The 20,946-nt window shown below is 35.6% G+C and overlaps 2 protein-coding genes across 2 annotated transcripts; both read right to left on the minus strand.

Moving 5' to 3' along the window:
• Window positions 1-2,043: 2,043 nt before the first annotated feature.
• Window positions 2,044-10,695, minus strand: LOC106130033 (luciferin 4-monooxygenase). Its single transcript, XM_013328789.2, has 12 exons — window positions 10,380-10,695; window positions 9,384-9,546; window positions 7,348-7,555; window positions 6,732-6,930; window positions 6,504-6,626; window positions 5,908-6,082; window positions 5,625-5,765; window positions 4,740-4,865; window positions 3,946-4,029; window positions 3,205-3,351; window positions 2,584-2,749; window positions 2,044-2,282 (listed from the first exon to the last, which is right to left on the minus strand). The coding sequence occupies exons 2-12, from the start codon at window positions 9,540-9,542 to the stop codon at window positions 2,155-2,157; spliced, it is 1,656 nt and encodes a 551-aa protein (XP_013184243.2). The 5' UTR covers window positions 9,543-9,546; window positions 10,380-10,695; the 3' UTR covers window positions 2,044-2,154.
• A 1,328-nt stretch (window positions 10,696-12,023) lies between these two features.
• On the minus strand, window positions 12,024-20,249 carry LOC106129864 (luciferin 4-monooxygenase). Its single transcript, XM_013328554.2, has 11 exons — window positions 20,060-20,249; window positions 19,440-19,647; window positions 18,788-18,986; window positions 18,185-18,307; window positions 17,385-17,559; window positions 16,872-17,009; window positions 16,234-16,359; window positions 15,611-15,694; window positions 14,147-14,293; window positions 13,686-13,851; window positions 12,024-12,637 (listed from the first exon to the last, which is right to left on the minus strand). Exons 1-11 carry the CDS (start codon window positions 20,216-20,218, stop codon window positions 12,510-12,512), a joined length of 1,653 nt encoding a protein of 550 aa, XP_013184008.2. The 5' UTR covers window positions 20,219-20,249; the 3' UTR covers window positions 12,024-12,509.
• Between the last annotated feature and the right edge of the window lie 697 nt (window positions 20,250-20,946).

Genomic DNA, 20,946 nt, shown 5'->3' on the forward strand with positions numbered 1-20,946 from the left:
GGCCAACAGTTAATTATTAAGTACCAAAAACTAAAATATTGATAGTAAATAATTTGATTGAAATGTAATTCTACAATAACCCTTATCCGACATGGTGGTTTCGCCCTATCAATCTATTATGCATACTGTAATGAACTACCGCGCTTCAGACAGAATTACAGGGCGATTTTGTTCGGCCGGCCCGAGGGCGTACGTCTGAGAACTTCTTCATGACTATTTAAAAGGTTACTAGGGCTTCCATGTAACACGGACATAGATCTAGATTGGTATCTAGCATTGAGTTTATTGGCTCTAAAATAAAATAAAAAAAGATTGTAATTAGTACAGTGTACTATGCAGGTCAAAAGTACCCGAAACCGACGAGCTTGCATGATGAGATTTATGAATGTGGATCTTGGCAAGTGGAATGATGTAGTCCCTGCCTACTCAGAGGAGTACACGCCTCTCTTCCCTCTGGAAGAGAGGCGTGATTTATGGATGTATTAACTGCTTGAATATCGCGATCCAAAGGTAAGGCTTCGGAGGTTGAGGACTCTCTCAATATCTTCATCATCCTCCTGACGTTATTCCTGGTTACCTCATACCTCTCTGGAGAGGAGGTTCCCGTCTGACTTCCACATCCTTTCGCAGATCCTGAACCGAACCCATTGCGATTGTATATGAATCAGGTCAGAAATGAGGTAGGTACTTAATTCAGATTAGAAACTCTTTGTTAAGAGTAGGTACCATACAAATACCCATAGCCTTGAAAAATATCTTTACGAAACATAAAGCGGACAAGTACGGGAAACGTCGACGGTACAAAGTTCAAAGCACATAAACTGGTTTAAAATGTACTTTGAACTCGATTTTATACATAAGTATATATCGACATTTAGACATACACTTAACTAATTTTTACGTGTCCTATAAACCCGATTTTGCTGTAACATTTTATCTATTTTTGGGTAAAAAATTTCCATCCCACAAGTACCTACTTATCCATGCTTGGGTACTTCAACAATATCATGGATTTATGGATAGTGTAAAAGTAGTGTAAGTGATAACATTGTTTGTAACAAATAAAGTCACAAACTACTAGGCCGATTTGGACTAGATATAGAATAAACCTTAAAGAGTAGTTTTACACATTTTTGTGGAAATTCCTCTGTAAGCCTAGTAAAATAAATTCCATAGTCATGCTCGTTAGTCATTATCATTACATCATAGCGCATCTAAGTTGATAATAATATGTGCCTGTAACAAACTGACAGCTATTTACGTAATTTACTTAGATGAAACTTTAATAGACTCACTTTACATGACTGTTCATATGTATTGCACCGTGCATCCAAGAGAAAATTATTAATGTTTAACTTGCGGTGTAAGTTCTTATTTCAAAACAAAGGTTAAACGTTTATTACCATAAAAGGGACAGTCTACTATAAATACTTACGTAATACAGGATCTAACTTTAAACACAAACCACAGAAATTACTGCACTTACAATCTCATCTCTCTAGATACCAGAATTTTCTGCATTTTACTGTTGTTTTATTTTTTTATAAATTCAATTTTTTTGTATTTAAAAATGCAGTTTGTGAAGCAAAATAGTTATAAGCTTTAAATTTTGCTTTATTTTGAATATGTCATATAACAAATAATTTTATAATATTTTAAACAAGAAATACATGGCGACAGTTCAAAGCATTGCATTTAAAATGCATCCGATTATCCATATTTCTGTATCGTAACCTTGAACGAATTCGCAGTGCCATTTCACTGAATATTCTAACGGTAGAATTACAGACATTACTTTTAACTTCTAAGGCTACATTTTATTGGGACGCCTGGTCGCTTAATTTTTACTTTACCTATCTGAACTTCAATAAATAAAACTTAAACTAAAAAACTTGATAACAAAAAACCTATTCAATTAGATATCCCAATACTTACCTACCATAATATCGGGTTTCGTGCTTAAGAGTCAATAGCTCAGTCCAGGTCCAAACAGGGAATCAATTTTAATCGCATGAGACAGAGCAGAGAGAAATAAAATTAATATTAAATAATCACTGGCTTTAATTTCAAAAATAAGTATGTTAAATAGGTTACTCTGTAATGAACGTACGAGTAGATTGTGTAAAGAACAAAGAATTTGATGAGCTTTTGTCTTCATTCCCTGTGCATTGTGAGTGCCATTTCCTTCAACTTCATCCGATGTGCTTTGGAGGTAGTAGTCAGTGGAAAAGAGTCCAGGAAAACCACGCCACCCCGCAGCTGCTTCGCGTCTGACAGTAGACCTGAAAGGACAAAACGCGTTAAAACTGGTCAAAGTAAAAGTAACCTTCTTGTCTTCTTTTTAAAGTTATTTAGACTTACTTCTCGGAAAAATTTGGACGAGATAAACAACTAGTAGGTTGTTTTTTAACGAGTGAAATTTTGGTTAAAGTAAAAAATAAAGTCCTGATCATTTCTCGCATCCAATTAGATGAGTGCAAACAAATATAATATTTTAGAAGATAATTGTGGGAATAGTTATAAATGTTCTTTTTCATTTATAAAAGACCAGAAAACCTAAAAATCGTGTAAAATAAACAGTACTTTTGACCATATCCTTGATCTCTTGCGCAGTGACATTGCTGCCTGCTCGGCGGATTACGAACGCGACGGGCAGTTCCCCACTCTCCAACTCCGGTGTACCGACCACAATTACGTCTTGTACTCCTGGGTGTTGCAGAATAACGCTCTCTACTTCCACTGGCGATATCTGAAAGATGGAAAGAAGAGGAAAAATGGTTTCTTTATTCATTTTTATATTTTTAGCGCCGTAACTCTCGAGTCAGTGATTCACATGAAACCTTTGACCGCTATGGACAATTTCAGGTATCTGTCGCTATCACAAACTTATCCAACACATTGTCCAAATTATTTATTATGTAATAATTATTACGAAAAGAATTTTCGCAGTTCCGTATAGATGCAAAAAACATGGTCTCAGGCATGTAAAGCGCGCGAATTTCGCCAGGCTTATTAGGTGATTTAAAATTGCGTCCTAAATTTGACCATTATGGGGAAGACTGTGTAAAAATTTTTGAAGGCCACGTTGTGCTGGTTGACGAAATAATAGACTTGAGATTCAGAAATGATGACAGTTTGTCAGTCTGGTGCATAATATGTTTTTTCAAAAATTATGAATACGAAAGCCCTCTTCGTCTCTCTTACCTGATAATTCTTATATTTGAGAAGGAGTTTCATTCGTTCCACGAAGTAAAAGTTCCAGTGTTCGTCTCTATAGAACAAGTCGCCAGTTTTAAACCAGCGGTCAGCAGTAAACGCGGCCTTAGTAGCTTCTGGATTGTTGTAGTAGTTCTGAAAAATAATCAAAGAGATATTATATAAGTTGAGCTATATAATATATTAAATGGCTCAATATATTAAATAGCTCAACTTTTTATTGAAATTTTGCTTTGGCTAAATGTCCATGATCGCTTGCCAACTCATTGATCAAAAATTTAACAGAAGATCTTACTTTTGAATGTACTGTGATGAGACTATAATAACTATTGGAAAGCTTTCAAATTATTTTACCAGTCATCTCTTAAAATAAGTATGTAGCTTGAACATATTTATTCGCGTTCCTCAGGATATTTCGAAATAAAGATAAGTGGATTCCTTATCGGCAACTTTGGTTATTGTTTTATGGAAATATGGTTTTCCAGTATGCTAAACAGATTTTTTTCTTAATAATTTTTTCTTAATCTATCATCATTGTGTGTGAATACCCGATTGTCAGTTCTTGGCCTCTAAGCTAATCTAAAATCATAATGAAATTGACGCTTCTTACACCCTGTAAAAAGAAAAAAACCTTCAAGCTGCCTGTCAGACACTAAGCGACCTCTGGTACTTCACTTAGTATAACTTTTCATAGTGAATTAATGTACCTACATAAACGATATAACTCACTTTTATAACAGCAGGACCCTTCACCCACAATTCTCCTTTCACGTTTGGTTCGTATATTTCTTTCTGAGTTTCAACGTCTACAAGCTGTAAAATACAAAAATAAAAGATAAAATACTGATGAAAAAAAGAAATGTTTTGATTTATCATACATTAGTACAAGCATAGGTACCTCGTGTTTATCCCTTACAGAGGAAAAGTGGGGAAGAAGATGGGAAGGGGGCATTGTGGCGATCGTGATAGAACTGACACGACTCATAAAATTTTAATACATACAAAATATCACTTCTTTATCCGTCACTGCTATTAATTTTGCTTTGCTTAATTTTGGCGATTGCTAGCTAATCGCCAAAATTAAGAAACTCGAATTCAGAAGCTTATCTTTTGTTTCAATTTTCTTCGCGGAAACAGAATCACCAGACACCCAATAAACTCTCCACCAGACCATGACATTTAGTATGAAAGTCTGCACTAGATAAATGAGCTTATTCTCGCCTTTATAAACTTCCATAGGAAAGATCGATTCTTTTATCAAGTGCGGGGAACCCCTCGGCTAATGTAAAAAATTAAACGATACTCTTCTTCCGTCTGACATTCGTCCTCACATCCTCACCTCACCTGTTTTTCCTCACCGTAAGAGCACCGGTTAGCATTCAAACCAATGTACAAAACTCAGGAAAGAGTCACTGGTACATGTCCGAGTTAGGACTTGAACCTGTGCCTTCACGCGCAATGTTCACGTATTTTAATAGGACACCTTATCGATTCGACCACCGACGCTCCTTACAAATACTTACACGATACTGATGGCAACCAATTTGTGTCCCACAGGAGCCCTGAGACGGGTATCGACAGTGGAATGCGCTGCCAGATAGCTCACTCATGCCATAAACATTACAAATCTCTGTTTCTGGCATCGCTTTCTACAACAAATACAACAATAAAATTGAGACATTAAAATATAATACTCTAGTCTCCATCATCTTTGCGTTTTACTATGGTGCACGAATATTCAGTTGACGGGTGTCGTACCATAAACGAAAGAAATATTCGATATGAAGTAATTATGACATTTTAAAATCTTCATCGTTTGTCGATGTATATCTTTCTTTAACTTTGGTCCAAGATTAGTCGAGCAATTACAATAACGTCTAATATCCATGGCCATTTCAATTGGGGAAACAAAACTGATTTAATCATATGATTAATACCACCACAGATAAAGTTTATTGACACATACATACATATGACGTTGCCTTTCCATTAATACCTAGTTGGAAATCCCAATTACCCTATATCTGAAACCGACGCATTTATTACATTCATTCATTCATTCATATGGTCACGTCTATCTCCCTTGCGGGGTAGACAGAGCCAACAGTCTTGAAAAGACTTAATGGCCACGATCAGCTATTTATATATAGAATTGAGATTCAACTAGTGACATTACTTTGGTATATAATAGCTTTTGCCAGTGTCGAATGCATAAATACCCATTTTTCCTGTTTTCGTGGCAATTTCGGGAAATTCATCCTGCTCTCGGAGAGCAGGTTATCTCTATACCAAATCCCTGCTTTTCTATAACCAGAAGCTTCGGCTGACCATCCGTCGATGAGAAAGTCCAATACCCTCCCTTGCCTTGTCTAGCCTTCCTTAACTTGCTTAGTATTTGCATCTATTACCTTGGCTTCTTCAAGCAACTCCTGATGCACAGCACTCCCACCTGTGTAAATCACTTCGAAGCTGCTAAAGTCACACCTATCCCTGGTGGCAGGATTGATCCAGGACGCCAATAGTGTAGGAGACATGATGCAAAACGTTGGCTGGGAAAAAATATAGCTTTCTTAGGATCTATTAACAAAATTTAAAGCAAAATATTGTTCCTTACAATATCACATACAGGCTTGAAGCACTTCACTATAGCGTATACCCGACGATATGATGAAAAAAAAATTAGAATCTTACCTTATACGTATTAATAACATGGTATGCGTGGTCCAAAGTCAGTGGTTCTGATGTGTGTAACCTGGTGAACCTCATTATAGGGGAGCTCAAGTAATTCAACATAGCCGTCATCCATTGCAGAGTGGTGCACACCATTGCCACCCGGGTGGGCGTGGGAAAGTTCGTAAAACGTGACCTGAAGGGAAACATTGTAAATCAACATCAGAAAACACGATTAACTAAAATATTAAAAACCAATTAATCCGAAAAATCTAGGGTTCATAAACATCTGTGGTGGCCACTGAAATCACGCATAGAGTTTTGATCTAAACTAAAGAAATAAAACAAATACTTACTGGTTTACTCATTTTCTAAAAAAAAGAGAGTTTTATCTCTCGTTCTCGTTGGTTCGTTTTTTATGTAAAATACAGCCTGAATAAACCAGGATGTGTTGTTTGCTGATTACTTTAAAACCGAAAGCCAACTCGGAAAGAGCGATCTTAAGTTATTAAGGTATTAGATTCACTCAACTCAACTATTTAACAAAAAAATTATGTCGGTCTAAGAATCATCCATTTTGGAAATGGTAATTTTCTGTTTTCTATAGCATAACTAGCCATAAATAAGGTAAAGCTATAGCGTAATTCTTGTGTGAACAAGCAGCAGCCTTCGGTAGCCCCGTAGTCCCACTGGTGGTAATGAACATTGATATAGTTTCTTCGGTATCAAAATCATTCGGCCTAAAAATAAATTTTAATTAAAACTTTAGTAAACAAGTAAACTACGAACTTTGTAAACTTATCGACATTAACGTTTAAATTTTGTGAAGACTAAGATTTACTTACTTAAAATCTTCGATGGGCGAGTTATCTGAGTATTTCTTTATGAAATTCTGATAGGTCATAAATTGTTCTCCATGATCAAAGGTCACAATAAGCGGCTCCTGTCCTGCAGCTGTAAGCGCTTCAGTAGCTTCTCTTGTTTTATCACTCTTACAGAAAACTATTTTGGGTTTATTCACTTCAAATGCGCTTTTGAGTTCTACTGAAATATTTAAAATATATTTTAAAAATATTAAATTACTGCTTAAGATAAGTATATAAGATACTGCTTAAATAAATAAAAATAGAAACTTCCTCCCGAAGAAGCGTGTGGATTACCTACATTTTTATCATGGACATCGATAAAACAATATGGAAGATTAGAATCATAAAATGTGAGTCCAAGATGAAACTCTCAAATTGAAAAGTTTATCTTTAGCAAATTTAAAGCGTCAGCGTCAACAACTCTACCGAGAAATACCTTTCAAGTATAACAAACCCATAGGTATAAACATTAAATGTAAATTTTATATAACTAACACTCTTCGTCTATTTTAATTAGCACAAACATTTCTAACTTAATCAAAACTTAAAGAAAGTGTAATTTAGCAATTAATACTTTTATAAAATTCACACTTACAGACGCCCAAGCTCATATCAACAGGCGCCAGAACTACTCCAAGATACAACGCGGCATAAAATACTGCAGCCAAGTCGGAATAGTTGGGAGATATGAGGACTACGACGTCACCAACCCTGAGACCCATGTTCCTGAGGGCTATGGCGCATCGCACCGACCTCTCCAGGCCTTGCTGGAATGTCACAGATTCCCCCGTTGAACCATCAATCTGAAATATAAGCATTCATTCATTAATTACACCTCACTACTCTGGAAGACGATTCGTTGAAGATCTCGTGACCGATAACTAGCAGACAAATGATCTAAGTTTTGGAGATAACATATTAATCTTCAAACCCCTAGACATAAACATTATAAACCAGCTAAGAGCTCTAGAGTTCAATCAATGGACATACATGCTTATACCATGTATATTAGGATTATTTATCACGTCTTCTAACGTTACTCCCTGTTGCGTCCCCTTCACTCTCAAAGGAGCCCGGGGTATACTTATGACCACGAGCCTGAATTGGGTAAGTTAAATTTTTACCCGAAGCGACGCCTATCTGACCAGCAACCTTTTCAGGAACATCACAACTAATAGAGACTTCCCTCATCGTAGTTTTCAGAGTAGTAAACATTAAGCAAAATATTTACCCATGTACCTACATGCCGTTATCTTATACTTAAAGAAATAACAATTAAGGTAATTAAAAAAAGATGATACGTGGCATATCATAATGATAAGTACCTACGTGCAGTGATACATAATGAATATTTCCAGAAATACAGCTTATTACGAATTTTATTTAATTAGGTACTTACATTAGTTTTTTCATAGAGAAAAATGTGCTTTGGAGTCCTATAGAATAAATTTTCTTCTTAAAACAGAGTTTAGCCAATTATAGCCGGGATACATAATGAATATTTCCAGAAATACAGCTTATTACGAATTAAAAGGAGAGTGTGGAGGGAAAGGTCGGAGTGAGAAGACCTAGACGAACGTATCTTGATCAAATTAAGGACGTCCTGGTAAAGGGTCAGGTCAAAAGTACCCGAAACCGCCGAGCTTGCATGAAGAGAGTTATGAATGTGGATGAAACGAAGGAAATATGCAGAGATCGTGGCAAGTGGCAAGAGGTAGTCTCTGCCTACCCCTCCGGGAAAGAGGCGTGATTTTATGTATGTATGTATATAGATTACTAGAGGCCGCCCGCGACTTCGTCCGCATGGAAACCCTATCAATACCGCGGGAACTCCGGGATAAAAAGTATGTTATTCTGGGTCTTCTGCTTTTGTCGTCAACATTCTTTGTCACTCTACAAGTTTCATCGATTCAGTAGTTTTTGCGTGAAAGAGTAACAAACACCCATACTGACATCCTAACATACTCACAAACTTTCGCATTTATAATATTAGTAAGATATTTGTTAAATTTTTATTGTCACAGAAAAATATCAGTTAAAATCAGATAAGGATGATTGATCGATATACATTTAAACATCGCGGTCGTGGAGTTTACCCCCGGCATTGCGGGTTTCACATCACATCAGGTAAACCGAACTCTGCTTAACTGCTTTAAAACTTTCTTGAAATCTGTAGCTCTGAACGCGCAAAAAATGTAAAATGATACCAAGACGAGTCTTACTCTGTGAAAAAGTTATCAAACTGCACGCTCAGAAGTTACAACCTCTACACTACTAGGTATATGAAAAAGTGATCAGATGTTTTCAAGACAGATCTTCACAAACTCCTTCTACCTCTTCATATAGTATTAGTATACTTAAAGACTCCAATCCAATCAGAAATTATTATATTTGCATTATGTCCTGACCGGGGTACGACCCCTTTCGATCTTCGAATCGACCTTTGGTTCAGAAGCGATATTCAGTCAGTTTCCTATATAAAATTAACTAAAGAAAAGGTAAGTATGAAAACTAAAGTGCGGGAAAGAGAGACCGCTGTGTCCACCATTGGGCTAGTGTGGGCATAATACATCCCAAATTTTGCCAACAGTATTTTGAAAAGGATAAATTAAAATTTATGGGAAATAATACCTGCAGTACAAAATCCGGGGCATCTTTCAAGCTCTGCAGGATGAGTTTGCCCAAGTGGAACCTGTCCCCGGGTATCCCGGACTGGGCGACCACCCTCGCAGCCAGCTCATTGATGTGAAGAAGCGTTGCATCGTTCACACATCTTGGAGGCTTCGTCATTGTGCTTAAATTAAAAAAGGTATTAGATACCTATTCAATTTTTCATAAGATAATGTCGCTTTCATTTGCAAATGATATAATGATAACACTAGGGGTAAAACGGCTTAGTGCCCGCCGAACTTATAAAAAATTCTAGGTTATGGTATTTTTATAGTGTTACCTATCATCATCCCTAGCGTTACTTGCCGCTTGCAACCTCACCTCTCTGGAGTCTAGTTCGTTGTCGGTCTATGCGGTCTATAATCTCCATCCTAGATTGAATATGTCAGATTATTATCTATTTTATATTCTGTACCTGGGTGTTCGAGCGGTGCTTGTTGGACTTCAGATAATACATAAAAATTAATAAAAAATACACCAAAAAAAAACTGAAACCCATCAAAAGTAGTACTTACCTATGATGACAAGATTGACAACGGTCTTAAATCAATACAAATTAGATAATAACGTCATAATATAATAGATACATAATAATTAAGTTTCAATTTTGACATTCGATTAAATTTCAAAATTCGATTAAATTTCAAAATTCGATTAAATTATATTTTTATTAATATAAAAAAGTGACACCTTTTATTATGACATCATCATGCGAACAAAAAACTCAGGCATGACGTTTGGGAGTCGTCCAAAAATGTGTTATATACCTACTTCGTTATATCTGAGGCAGTTTTTTGTATATAAAACATTGGTGGAATAATCGCGTCAGATTATTCCACCAATGTTTTATATGTTGTTAAACTACTCGTAAGTTAAAAAACATGAAATCAAAAATTAGTTAGATAAAGTCATCAAAGCATTATTAAAATGTGAAACAATAATAACTTTATAACGTACCTTTATTCTTTTATAATTATCTACTCTATTTTGCCACACTTTCCGTTATTTATTTAAACAAATTTTATGGAACACAATATTTTTGTAAATATCAACTTAGAAGACGTATAGGTACAACTAAATAATTACGCTACTTTAATTAATTAACTTTATCTTCGTACTGAAATAAATTTTGAGTAACAAAACTTTATTTATACAATTCAATTCAAAATCTTTATTGCATTATCATAAAGTACATCATTTGAATTACAGACACTGCTTATAGAAGACTGTTTACTCGCGCGCGATTTTTCCCATTATGCCGGTTGCGATTTCGTCATGATACTATAAGTATCATTGTTGAATAAATTGCGTAACGAAACTGATAAGGAAAATAAACAAACTTTACCAAACAGATATTAATAGTGGGTATATCTAGTCAAACTATCTAGTTGAATACGGCAAACAAAAACTCTTTATTGATATCATCAAGTGTGTGTAATTTCATTTATTAACTAGCTGTTGCCCTAGACTTCACACCTACCTTAATATTTTACTGTAAATCATAAAGTACATAAGTCCTAGACGAACGTATCTTCATCAAATTAAGAACGTTCTGGCAAAAGGTACTGTTTGAGTTATTAATTATTTTCATATTTATTTAATAATGATATAAGACTCTTTTATTATGTTTACTTAATAATTTATTTTATTTCATTTTCTAAGTCAACGAAAATGCTCTTTGTTTGTATTTCACGATAATCCTAGAATATTGAATTCGTTTAAAAATGGGCATATGGCATGAAAATCAAACTGGCGAACCTAAACTTGCTATTGTAAAGATATACATTCATAATATTGCAAAATTTTATAAAAAAAAACTACAAGATAAATACTTAAAATCATCAAAAAATTATAACATATTTATAAAAAAAAATATATCTAGTTAATTAATTATGAAATTAGTACCTAAACTAAACTAAGACTAAAACATCAAATACTTATAAGTTGAAGTCGATAAAAAAATAAAGAAGAGATTTTGTTCTTATTTATAATAATTACAATTTGCGCGTATCTTGCTTGTATTATTTCAGTAACTGTTAATATAAACACACGTCTTCTTTATGTTCTCATTATTTAAGGTCGTGGGTTTTCATAATTGTAAAATAATTGTTTATTTTGTCATGTCTTTCATTTGATTTTAATTGAGGCCATATTTTATAAAGCCCGTTCTTAAAAATATTGCGTCTATTCCAACTTATTATTGTCATAATAGTCGTAAATTAAGTATTTATTATTTAATTTGAGTAATTATAATACATCACTTCGGCCCCGACGATTTGAATGCAGACGTCCTCTCTCTTTTTCTATTCTTGGCAGTCTTTTGCCCATATCATATTATCGACCCTGGGTCCCCATCAAGAACTCGCCTAGTCCAACAGTCTATCTGAGCAATGTGTTTAAATCCCTGTAATTGGGGCAATTCACGTACGTTAATACTGCATATGCATATTCTTCTACATACATACATACATATAATCACGTCTATATCCCTTGCAGGGTAGGCAGAGCCAACATTTTTTGTGAATACTAAATGTAGAATTGAAATTCAAATAGTGACAGCGGTTGCTTGCCTATCGCCTAAAAGAAGAATAATAAGTAGATTAGGCTTTCTCTTAGTCGCCTTATACGACATCCGTTGTAAAGATATGGAGTGGTCCTAATCAAAGTGTGTGTGGCCCACCCGACACTTGTCTTCTATCTCACTCTATCGGTTTGCTCGCATAACCTCAGATATAGGAAGAAAGATAAGCTAAAATGTAAAGCTTTATTAAGTAAAAATAAAAAAATAACAAAGAAATTCCCTCGTGGAAATAATCGTAGCAGATGTATTTGCTTTTTAGCCGTAGATTAGTTTTAAGTTAAGCTGTAACCGTGATGTTTCTACTGAATACTGCCTTTAAATAAATTTTACGGCCAATATCTGCTTATAAATACCTACTAAATGTGACGATAGAGAGTGAAATAAAATGAAGATTTAAAAAAAAATTAATTAAAAAAAATCTTTTAGTACATAACTACATAGAACTAGTTCTCATATAATACACCAAATAAAAAATATTTTTGAAGCAACTGCTTTTTAATATTTTTTCATTCCCTGTGCATGGTGATTGCCATGTCTTGAAGCTTCATCCGATGTACTTTGGAGGTGGCTGTCAGTGGAAAAGAGTCCAGGAAGACCACACCACCTCTCAACTGCTTTCCGTCTGATAGTGAACCTAAGAAAAAACGTATTACAAATACAAATTATGTTGATAACAGTTGCGAGCGAATACGCTATCGGTATAACAAATATAATTTTAAAGAAGTATTCAAATAAAAAAATAATGATATGTAACATTATTGTCTTTTCATATATTAGGGTTCCGTACGTCTGAATACAAAAACGGAACCCTTATAGGATCACTCGTGTGTCTGTCCGTCCGTCGCTTACAGTCAATTATCTCCGAATCTATTAGACCGATTAAGTTGAAATTTAGTACACATATCAATTCCTGTGACCTGAGCAGATGAAATCTGTATATGGGAGGTCATTTTAGGGGGGGAAACTTGGGGTTGAAAACTGCATCGTGTGGCATATCAAATGAAAGGTCTTGTTGAGAAGATCTTAAATGTATTTTTTTGTAATTTTAAAATAAATAGTTTCCAAGATATTCAAGAAAATAGACGAAAATTGACCATTCCCCCCCCCCCTTATCTCCGAAACTACTGAACCTAAAATTTTGAAAAAAAATACAGAAATTAGTTTTCTCTTATAGATTATAGGAAAACCTATAAGAAGTCCATGATATTAAAATAACATGGTAAATCACTCAATATTGTGCGTACCAACTTACATTTTTTTTAGTTACCACAAACAAATTTGGGTCAGATTTAAAAAAACATGATAGGTAATATCGTACGGAACCCTCTTCACGCGAGTTAAACTCGCACTTGTCCCCTTTTTAAAATGTTATAATTACTCCATCTTTCGAGTACAAAGTCTGAGATAAAAAAACTTATATAGGAGGCAAAATACGCGTGAAGCTAATAAACTATTCTCATCCTTTTACACCAACCATCCGTATGTATGGCTTTATAATGGAATTGGGATTCAAATAGTGACAAGTTGCTAGCCATTTATACGAAGGATCCAAAGTTTATTACCCCATCCCTTAGTCTCCATTTAAGACATTCATGGGAAAAAAGATGAAGTGGTCCTATTCTTTAGTGCCGGGACATATATGCACGGCACATATATAAATATCGTGTAAAAATCAACCGTACTTTTAACCATATCCTTGAGATCCTGCGCAGTGACATTGCTGTCTGGTTTACGGATTACGAATGCAACGGGCAGGTCCCAACTGTCCAGATCTTGCATGCCAACGACCACCACGTCTTGAACTCCTGGGTGTTTCAATATTACACTCTCTAACTCGGCTGGTGATATCTGAAACATTCGTGGGCCATTCAGCAGGTACAATTGGGAGATTCGCCGTAAGAGCGTCGATTAGTATTCAAACTAATGTACCTACATAACTTCGAAAATAGCCATCGGTAAATGGCCGAGGTGGGATTAGAATATCTACCCTTATGCGCTTAATTATCAGGTTCATAAATGAAACAACTCGTATATTTATTTTGTCTGTACTCGAAAAGCGCAAAAACTATTATGTGTTTTTTTATATATATTACGCTCGGTCCAACAGTTACGATAAACTAACAAGATCGATGAACATATTTACCTTATGATTTTTATATTTTAAAATTAGTTTTAATCTATCCATGAAGAAAAAGTTCCAATGTTCATCCCTGTAGAATAAGTCGCCAGTTTTAAACCATTTATCAGCAGTAAATGCGCCCTTAGTAGCTTCTGGATTGTTGTGATAGCCCTGCAAAATAGTAAACCATAGAAATCGTAATAATATTGGGCAGTATATCGCACCTTCGGTCCAACAAAGTTACAAATAGCCAAAGTTGCAAAAACGAACTAAGTATGCCAAGTTGTTTTTGAATCATACCTTTACTTGGGGCAACAAAAACATCCGCGAAAGAAAACAATTATTATTGCAAAGATGTTAAACCTACGATAAATAGTAATCTAGAAATGAACAAATACATGAGAAAAAAAAATTAAAAGTCTTCTCCTGTAAAATTAAAAAAAGAGTCGTTGTGACTTTGTTGCACCCAAGCTGCGATATATAAAACAACACATTGGAGAGTCCCAAGGGCGTAGCTAGTTAACTAAATGAAGTGGAGGGGGGCAGTAGCTAGGATTCTAACTAGTAATTTTTACATTATACTAATCCTATCTCTACTACACCGATGTATTTGTTCAATCCATCTCTCTCTCTCATTAAAAAAAGGCCATGATGGGAATTTATTAGAGTCAAAAAAACAGCCGATGTAAAATAAGCAAAATATGTTGACAGGATGTAAAGAGTACTAACAAGTAGTTGACAGACCCAGGCTCAGATTTTAAAATAGGTCGTCGTTTTAGGGATTGTTGTTACAACCATTGCCATCTAAAAAATGAATACAGCCAGTAGTAACATGTTTACGTTTGGGCCGGATTATTTGAAATAGAATTCATTATATGTGCCGTGTGATTCCCGACACCATTACAAAAAAGAATAGGACCACTCCATCTCTTTCCCATGGATGTCGTAAAAGGCGACTAAGGGATAGGCTTACAAACTTGGGATTCTTTTCTAGGCGATGGGCTAGCAACCTGTCACTCTTTGAATCTCAATTCTATCATTAAGCCAAATAGCTGAACGTGGCCATTCAGTCTTTTCAAGACTGTTGGCTTTGTCTACCCCGCAAGGGATAAAGACGTGACCATATGTATGTAAGTATGAATTCATTATAACAGCGGACGGTTAGGCATTATAAGAGTTGCGGGCGTAGATGTAAGTTTTAGATGTTTTCGCATGGTTAGCAGTTCAGCACTCAGCTCAATTTAGCTTTATCATATATAGAAGAAACCGCTGACAAGACAAGGGTAATCTGTGGCTGGCCATCAGAAACATTGATGCCTACGGTGGATTTACTTCTAATAACTCTTACGACACGCATTACGGTAATAGTAAAAATAATTTAAGTGACCTTCTCGTGAACCAAGCGGGCACAAAATAGTTAAGAAGAATATTTATAAACACAAAATAGATGTACTTAAATGAAATTTATGGAAGTGAACAATTACTTACTTTTATCAGGGCAGGGCCTTTTACCCACAACTCTCCTTTAACATTTGGTTCTATTATTTCTTTCTGAGTTTCAACATCTACAAGCTGTAAAATATTTTGTAAAAAAAGAAAGTTAATTTACAGATTAAATTTACTTCACCGACAAGAGCTCTTAAATATAAGAAGAAGTCAGTCCGCTTTCAGCATGGGTTACAGTCAAATATTCAATTATTCATTGTAGCTATGTCAAACTTTACGTTAAACTGTTTTAATCTTAACCCAATGTATACTTGGAAAAAAAATATTTTGTCCCATGCAGGCCTTAAACTATTGTATTGATTGATTTGATAAACAAAAGTACATACATTACATAAGTACATACATATAATCATGTCTATACCTTGCGGGGTAGACAAAGCCAACAGTCCCGGAAAGATTAATAGGCCACGTTTAGATGTTTGGCTTAAATATTAAAAGCAAATTAATCAAAATTGCCACAGTCATTGGCACATCATCATTGTACATTTTATTTTCTTTTTGTAAATTTTTTCATGTTTCCCTTTGTTAATATGTATAATGATGCAAAGAAGTATGACTTACATACATGTTACTGACACACATATTAGAAAAATGTGAATACTCACACGATACTGATGGCAGCCAATAGGCTGCCCACAGGAACCCAGAGACGGGTACCGACAGTGGAACGCGTTGCCACATAGCTCGCTCATGCCATAAATATTACAAATCTCCGTTTCTGGCATCGCTTTCTATAACCAATACACATAATATAGGTAACCAATCTACCACCGACGCCCGACACCTTCATAGCATGTAGCATTCTTATTGTAGTACACACGGCCCAGAGATACCTGGGCCACCTTCTATACACCAATCAAGGTGAGGTAGCACAACCATATTTTGAGCCCACCGTACTTTTCATTGGGTAAAAATGAGGAAAAAAGGTGAAATCTTAAGCATTTACAGTACAGTTAAAACCTTTTACAAAATTAGAGGCAATATATTTTACACGGGCTTTATATTATACCTACTAACTAGAGGACGCCCACGACTCCGCCCGCGTTATTCAAGAAACCCGTTTATTTCTTTCCCCGCTGGAATTTTGGGAAATTCTTTCTTAGCGGATATCTGCATCATAATAACTAAGTATCTGTACGCCAAATCTCAGCCATATCGGTCCAGAAGTTTGGGTTGTACGCTGTAGATCAGTCAGTCACCTTTGCGTTTAATATATACCATTATATAAGTAGGATAAGTTCACCTTCGCATCGTCAAGCAACTCCTGGTAAACATGGCTTCCTCCAACATAAATCACTTCGAAACTAAAGTTACACTTATCCCTGGTGGCGGGATTGATCCACGATCTCAATAGTGAAGGAGACAGAAGACAAAAAGTTGGCTGAAACAAGATACCTATTAATATGAAGATTAAGATATCCTTAAAATAAATATCATAAATAAAATAACAAATAACTAAGAGAGTAGGCAGATTCATCAAGTGTAGCTTTAAAAGTTTCAGAGGACAGACGAGAGTCGTTTCGTGTAAAATCCTGACTTACCCAATCCAGGATCATGGTCAAAATGCGCTACCCGGATTCCTTTCCAGAGAGGTCAGGATTTTACCGGGATTAACGCCTGGAGAAATAAGAAGAGTATGTAAATAAATACATTATTTATCTCATCTTACTTCTCCTGATCCTTCCTACTCTCCCAGAGACACAATTTCTAAGTCTTTATTTACGAAATCAAAAAAACATTAATAAAACAAAATTACCTTATACGTGTTGATAAGATGGTATGCGTGTTCCACGGTCAGTGGTTGTGACGTGTGTAATCTGGTGAACCTCATTATTGGCGAAGTTAAATAGTTCATTACTGCAGTGGTCCATTGCACGTTAGAGCAAACCATTGCTAATCTTGTGGGCGTGGGAAAATTCGTGAAACGTGACCTAAATAAATCAAACGGTGTACACCAATCATCACAATTGATTGAAAGATGAAAATCCAATGGGAACAAGTTAAGTCAACCTGTAGATGGCCACAGGACGAAGTGATCATATTCTCATGTTATGAAAGCTTTTTGCCGTATGGATCCCGGCATCAATATAAAAAAGAATAGGACCTCTCCATCTCTTTCCAATGGATGTCGTAAAAGGCTTACGGATAGGCTCATAAATTTGGGATTATTTTTATACAAGCGATGGGCTAGCAACCTGTCACTATTTGAATCTCATTTCTATCATTAGATCATACAGCTGTACGTGGCCTGTCAGTCTTTAAATTCTACCCTCAAGGGATACAGACGTGATTATATGGATGGAAGGATGGATGGATGAAAGCTTGTGCGAAGTAATACTTAAAGGAGAGATATATTTGGAGTAGAAGAGTTATATCCTCCTGGCTTTTATCTGAATTGCGTTTTCAGCTCTCAACGGAGCCGAGTCTTAGGTGCGCATATGAATAAGTTTCTAGATTAAAACGACCTTTCTCACCTCCGCAACCTCTGCAAGGAATCCTAACCCGTATCTAACCATGACAACACATCCAGTTATCTGGAATAGAAGAGTAACTTACCACAAGTAAGGTACAACTACAGCATAATTTTTATGTGAACAAGCAATAGACTTTGGCAGCCCCGTAGTCCCACTAGTGGTCAGGAACATTGATATTGTATCTTCTGTGTTAAAATCATGAGGTCTGTAATGATACACAGCGATATTAGGCAAATATGTTGTATGTTACATTAAATATTTATTTAAAAATTTAGAATAGAAAAAAATATATAAGTTATCACTACCACCACTATTGTCAACCTTGCTCCTCCCAGTTCATAATGATAATCCGATTCCAGGTCCAGGAAGATGAATTAGGTATAGAAATAACACCAAAGAAAAAACAAAACAATACATTATCATCATTTAATTATTCATTCCCTACATATTACAAACCCTTCCTATTTTATCTGTTGCATCCATGCGCTAATCTCGGGAAGTTGCGGACGGACTTTGTTCTTCATTCAAATATTGGGAAGAAGGTTTTCTGAGGAAAATTTATATATATTATTACTACCCATACGAAGCCTGGCCGGGTAGCTAGTATTGTTATAAAATTACATAACAACTTTTTAAGAAGATGTGAAAATCTGTGGTTACCACTAAAAACTGCTTCAGTACCTACCTAAAATCTTCACTAGGCGAGTTATCTGAGTATTTTTTAATGAAATCCTGATAGATCATAAATTGTTCTCCTTGATCGAATGTAACAATAAGCGGCTTCTGTCCCGCAGCTGTAAGGGCTTCTGTGGCTTGTCTTGTTTTGTCATTTTTGCAAAACACGATCTTGGGTTTATTTACTTGAAATATTCTTTGGAGTTCCACTGAAAATCCATTAACAAAATAAATTAATAGGTATTTATAACTTTAGTAGTTAGTAAATCTTATAATTTTATTCAACCCCAATTCGACGGTATTCCTATAGGTATTATTCTCAAATTTTTCGTGGATTTCATAAGGGTAAGTATTTATTTGAATAGTTTTACATGTAAAAAATTATGCGAAATAATTATTTCACCAAAAATGTTTATAGATTTGAAGAATTGACCAATTAAAATTAATAGGACCAAATACATATAAACCCATAATACACAGATACATAACTGTTGAAAATAAGATTACTAATTTCATCTTCTCAGCATATCTACGTCTATTGCTGTACATATAGCATAGGCGGAGCCTACCTAGACTAGAACCGCATCTAGGTCAAATTAGAAAGGCACTTAAAGAGGCTACCTATATGTTCTACAAACTATTTCTATACTAATCACACTTACAAACACTCCTTCGCATATCAACAGGCGCCAGAACTACTCCAAGATACAACGCGGCATAAAATACTGCAGCCAAGTCGGAATAGTTTGGAGACATGAGGACTATGACGTCACCAACCCTGAGACCCATGTTCCTGAGGGCTATGGCGCATCGCACCGACCTCTCCAGGCCTTGCTGGAACGTCACAGATTCCCCTGTAGCACCATCAATCTGAAAAGGAATTTTTTATGAAATACTTACTACAGTTGACTTCTCCAGAAAAGAACTTAAGAATGAGGTGAGGAAAAACAATGTGACCTGAAAGTCCAGGCAATCACCATAATTCGCAATATGTGTATCGGCTATAGGTTCCCCTGCAAAGGAGGCGGAGGTCGGTCGGATATCACTTCGAGTAAAAACCTGTCTTACCCAATCCAGTATGGACCACCATAAAACTAAACCAACTAGTTGCTTCTCCAGATTCGTTATATTCATGGCAAGCGGAAAGATGTTGTTTCTACCTATCCCAACGGGAAAGAAGCGTGATTTATGAATGTATAATACAAAAAAATGGAAGTTCCTAACTGGTCGCTATAAGAAATCAGAGACCAAGAAGAAGATAAAAAAGAATCAAGTTGCATACCTGCATTACAAAATCCGGATCATCTTTCAAGCTCTGCAGGATGAGTTTGCCCAAGTGGAACCTGTCCCCGGGTATCCCGGACTGGGCGACCACCCTCGCAGCCAGCTCATTGATGTGAAGGAGCGTTGCATCGTTCACATACCTTGGAGACTTCGACATTGTGAAATTACACGCCTGTGAACACTTGACGCACCAGAAGAACTATTAAAAAGTCTTTATTTTCTGGTGATTTTACTTACTACTAACTTACTAAATTTTACTTTATTAGTTTAAACAAAACATTACTCTTCTGTTTAAATCAGGTATTCAAATTTCCTTTTTCTCGAGTTACAGTTGTTTCTAAATTTGGTTTTAATAAGGGTGTCGCTTAACAGTGGTGAGTAAAGAATGAATAATTGGGTACAACTACATTATTGTTATTATACATTAAGACAAGCTAATGATAGAATAAACATTCGTTCGTATGCCTGGAAGAGTTTATCATAGCACTTCATTAGGCGTTCTTATCACCAGAATGCATTCAGAGACACTGAGAGAGGAATTTTTTAGGAGAAATTAACGGTAGCCTTTGCTTCAAGTCTTTATCCCTTAAGGGAGAGATAGAGCTAAGAGTTTTTAGTACGACTTAAAAGGTTTGAGATTCAGAAAATGACAGGTTGCTAACCCATCCATTCATTCCCTTGACTGACTTTTATAATCTGTACGGTATGAGAGGCAGCTGGCACACGCTATGTTTTTTCTTCACTCAATGCCTGCAACGGAACCTAAGAAAAAATCTAAGAAGAAAGTAGAACATATAGGATTCTTTTTTTTTAATTTTGGTACTATTACGCATCAAGGCGTAGCTGCCAGTATCATCATTATCTTAAATTATTATTAAGTATGCT

This window comes from Amyelois transitella, chromosome 22 (assembly GCF_032362555.1).
Source record: "Amyelois transitella isolate CPQ chromosome 22, ilAmyTran1.1, whole genome shotgun sequence".
Lineage (NCBI taxonomy): Eukaryota > Metazoa > Arthropoda > Insecta > Lepidoptera > Pyralidae > Amyelois > Amyelois transitella.

What these genes read in the sequence shown, in the direction of transcription:
- LOC106130033 (XM_013328789.2), bottom strand. Translation starts at nt 9,542, where the DNA reads ATGACGAAGCCTCCAAGATGTGTGAACGATGCAACGCTTCTTCACATC. An exon ending in ATGTTATTAATACGTATAAG is followed by an intron (nt 5,766 to 5,907) that starts GTAAGATTCTAA and finishes ATTTTTTCCCAG; the next exon opens with CCAACGTTTTGCATCATGTC. An exon ending in AGGGTCCTGCTGTTATAAAA is followed by an intron (nt 3,352 to 3,945) that starts GTGAGTTATATC and finishes ATTATTTTTCAG; the next exon opens with AACTACTACAACAATCCAGA.
- LOC106129864 (XM_013328554.2), bottom strand. Translation starts at nt 20,218, where the DNA reads ATGTCGAAGTCTCCAAGGTATGTGAACGATGCAACGCTCCTTCACATC. An exon ending in TCGCCTAGTGAAGATTTTAG is followed by an intron (nt 18,308 to 18,787) that starts GTAGGTACTGAA and finishes GTATCATTACAG; the next exon opens with ACCTCATGATTTTAACACAG. An exon ending in ATCTTATCAACACGTATAAG is followed by an intron (nt 17,010 to 17,384) that starts GTAATTTTGTTT and finishes ATCTTGTTTCAG; the next exon opens with CCAACTTTTTGTCTTCTGTC.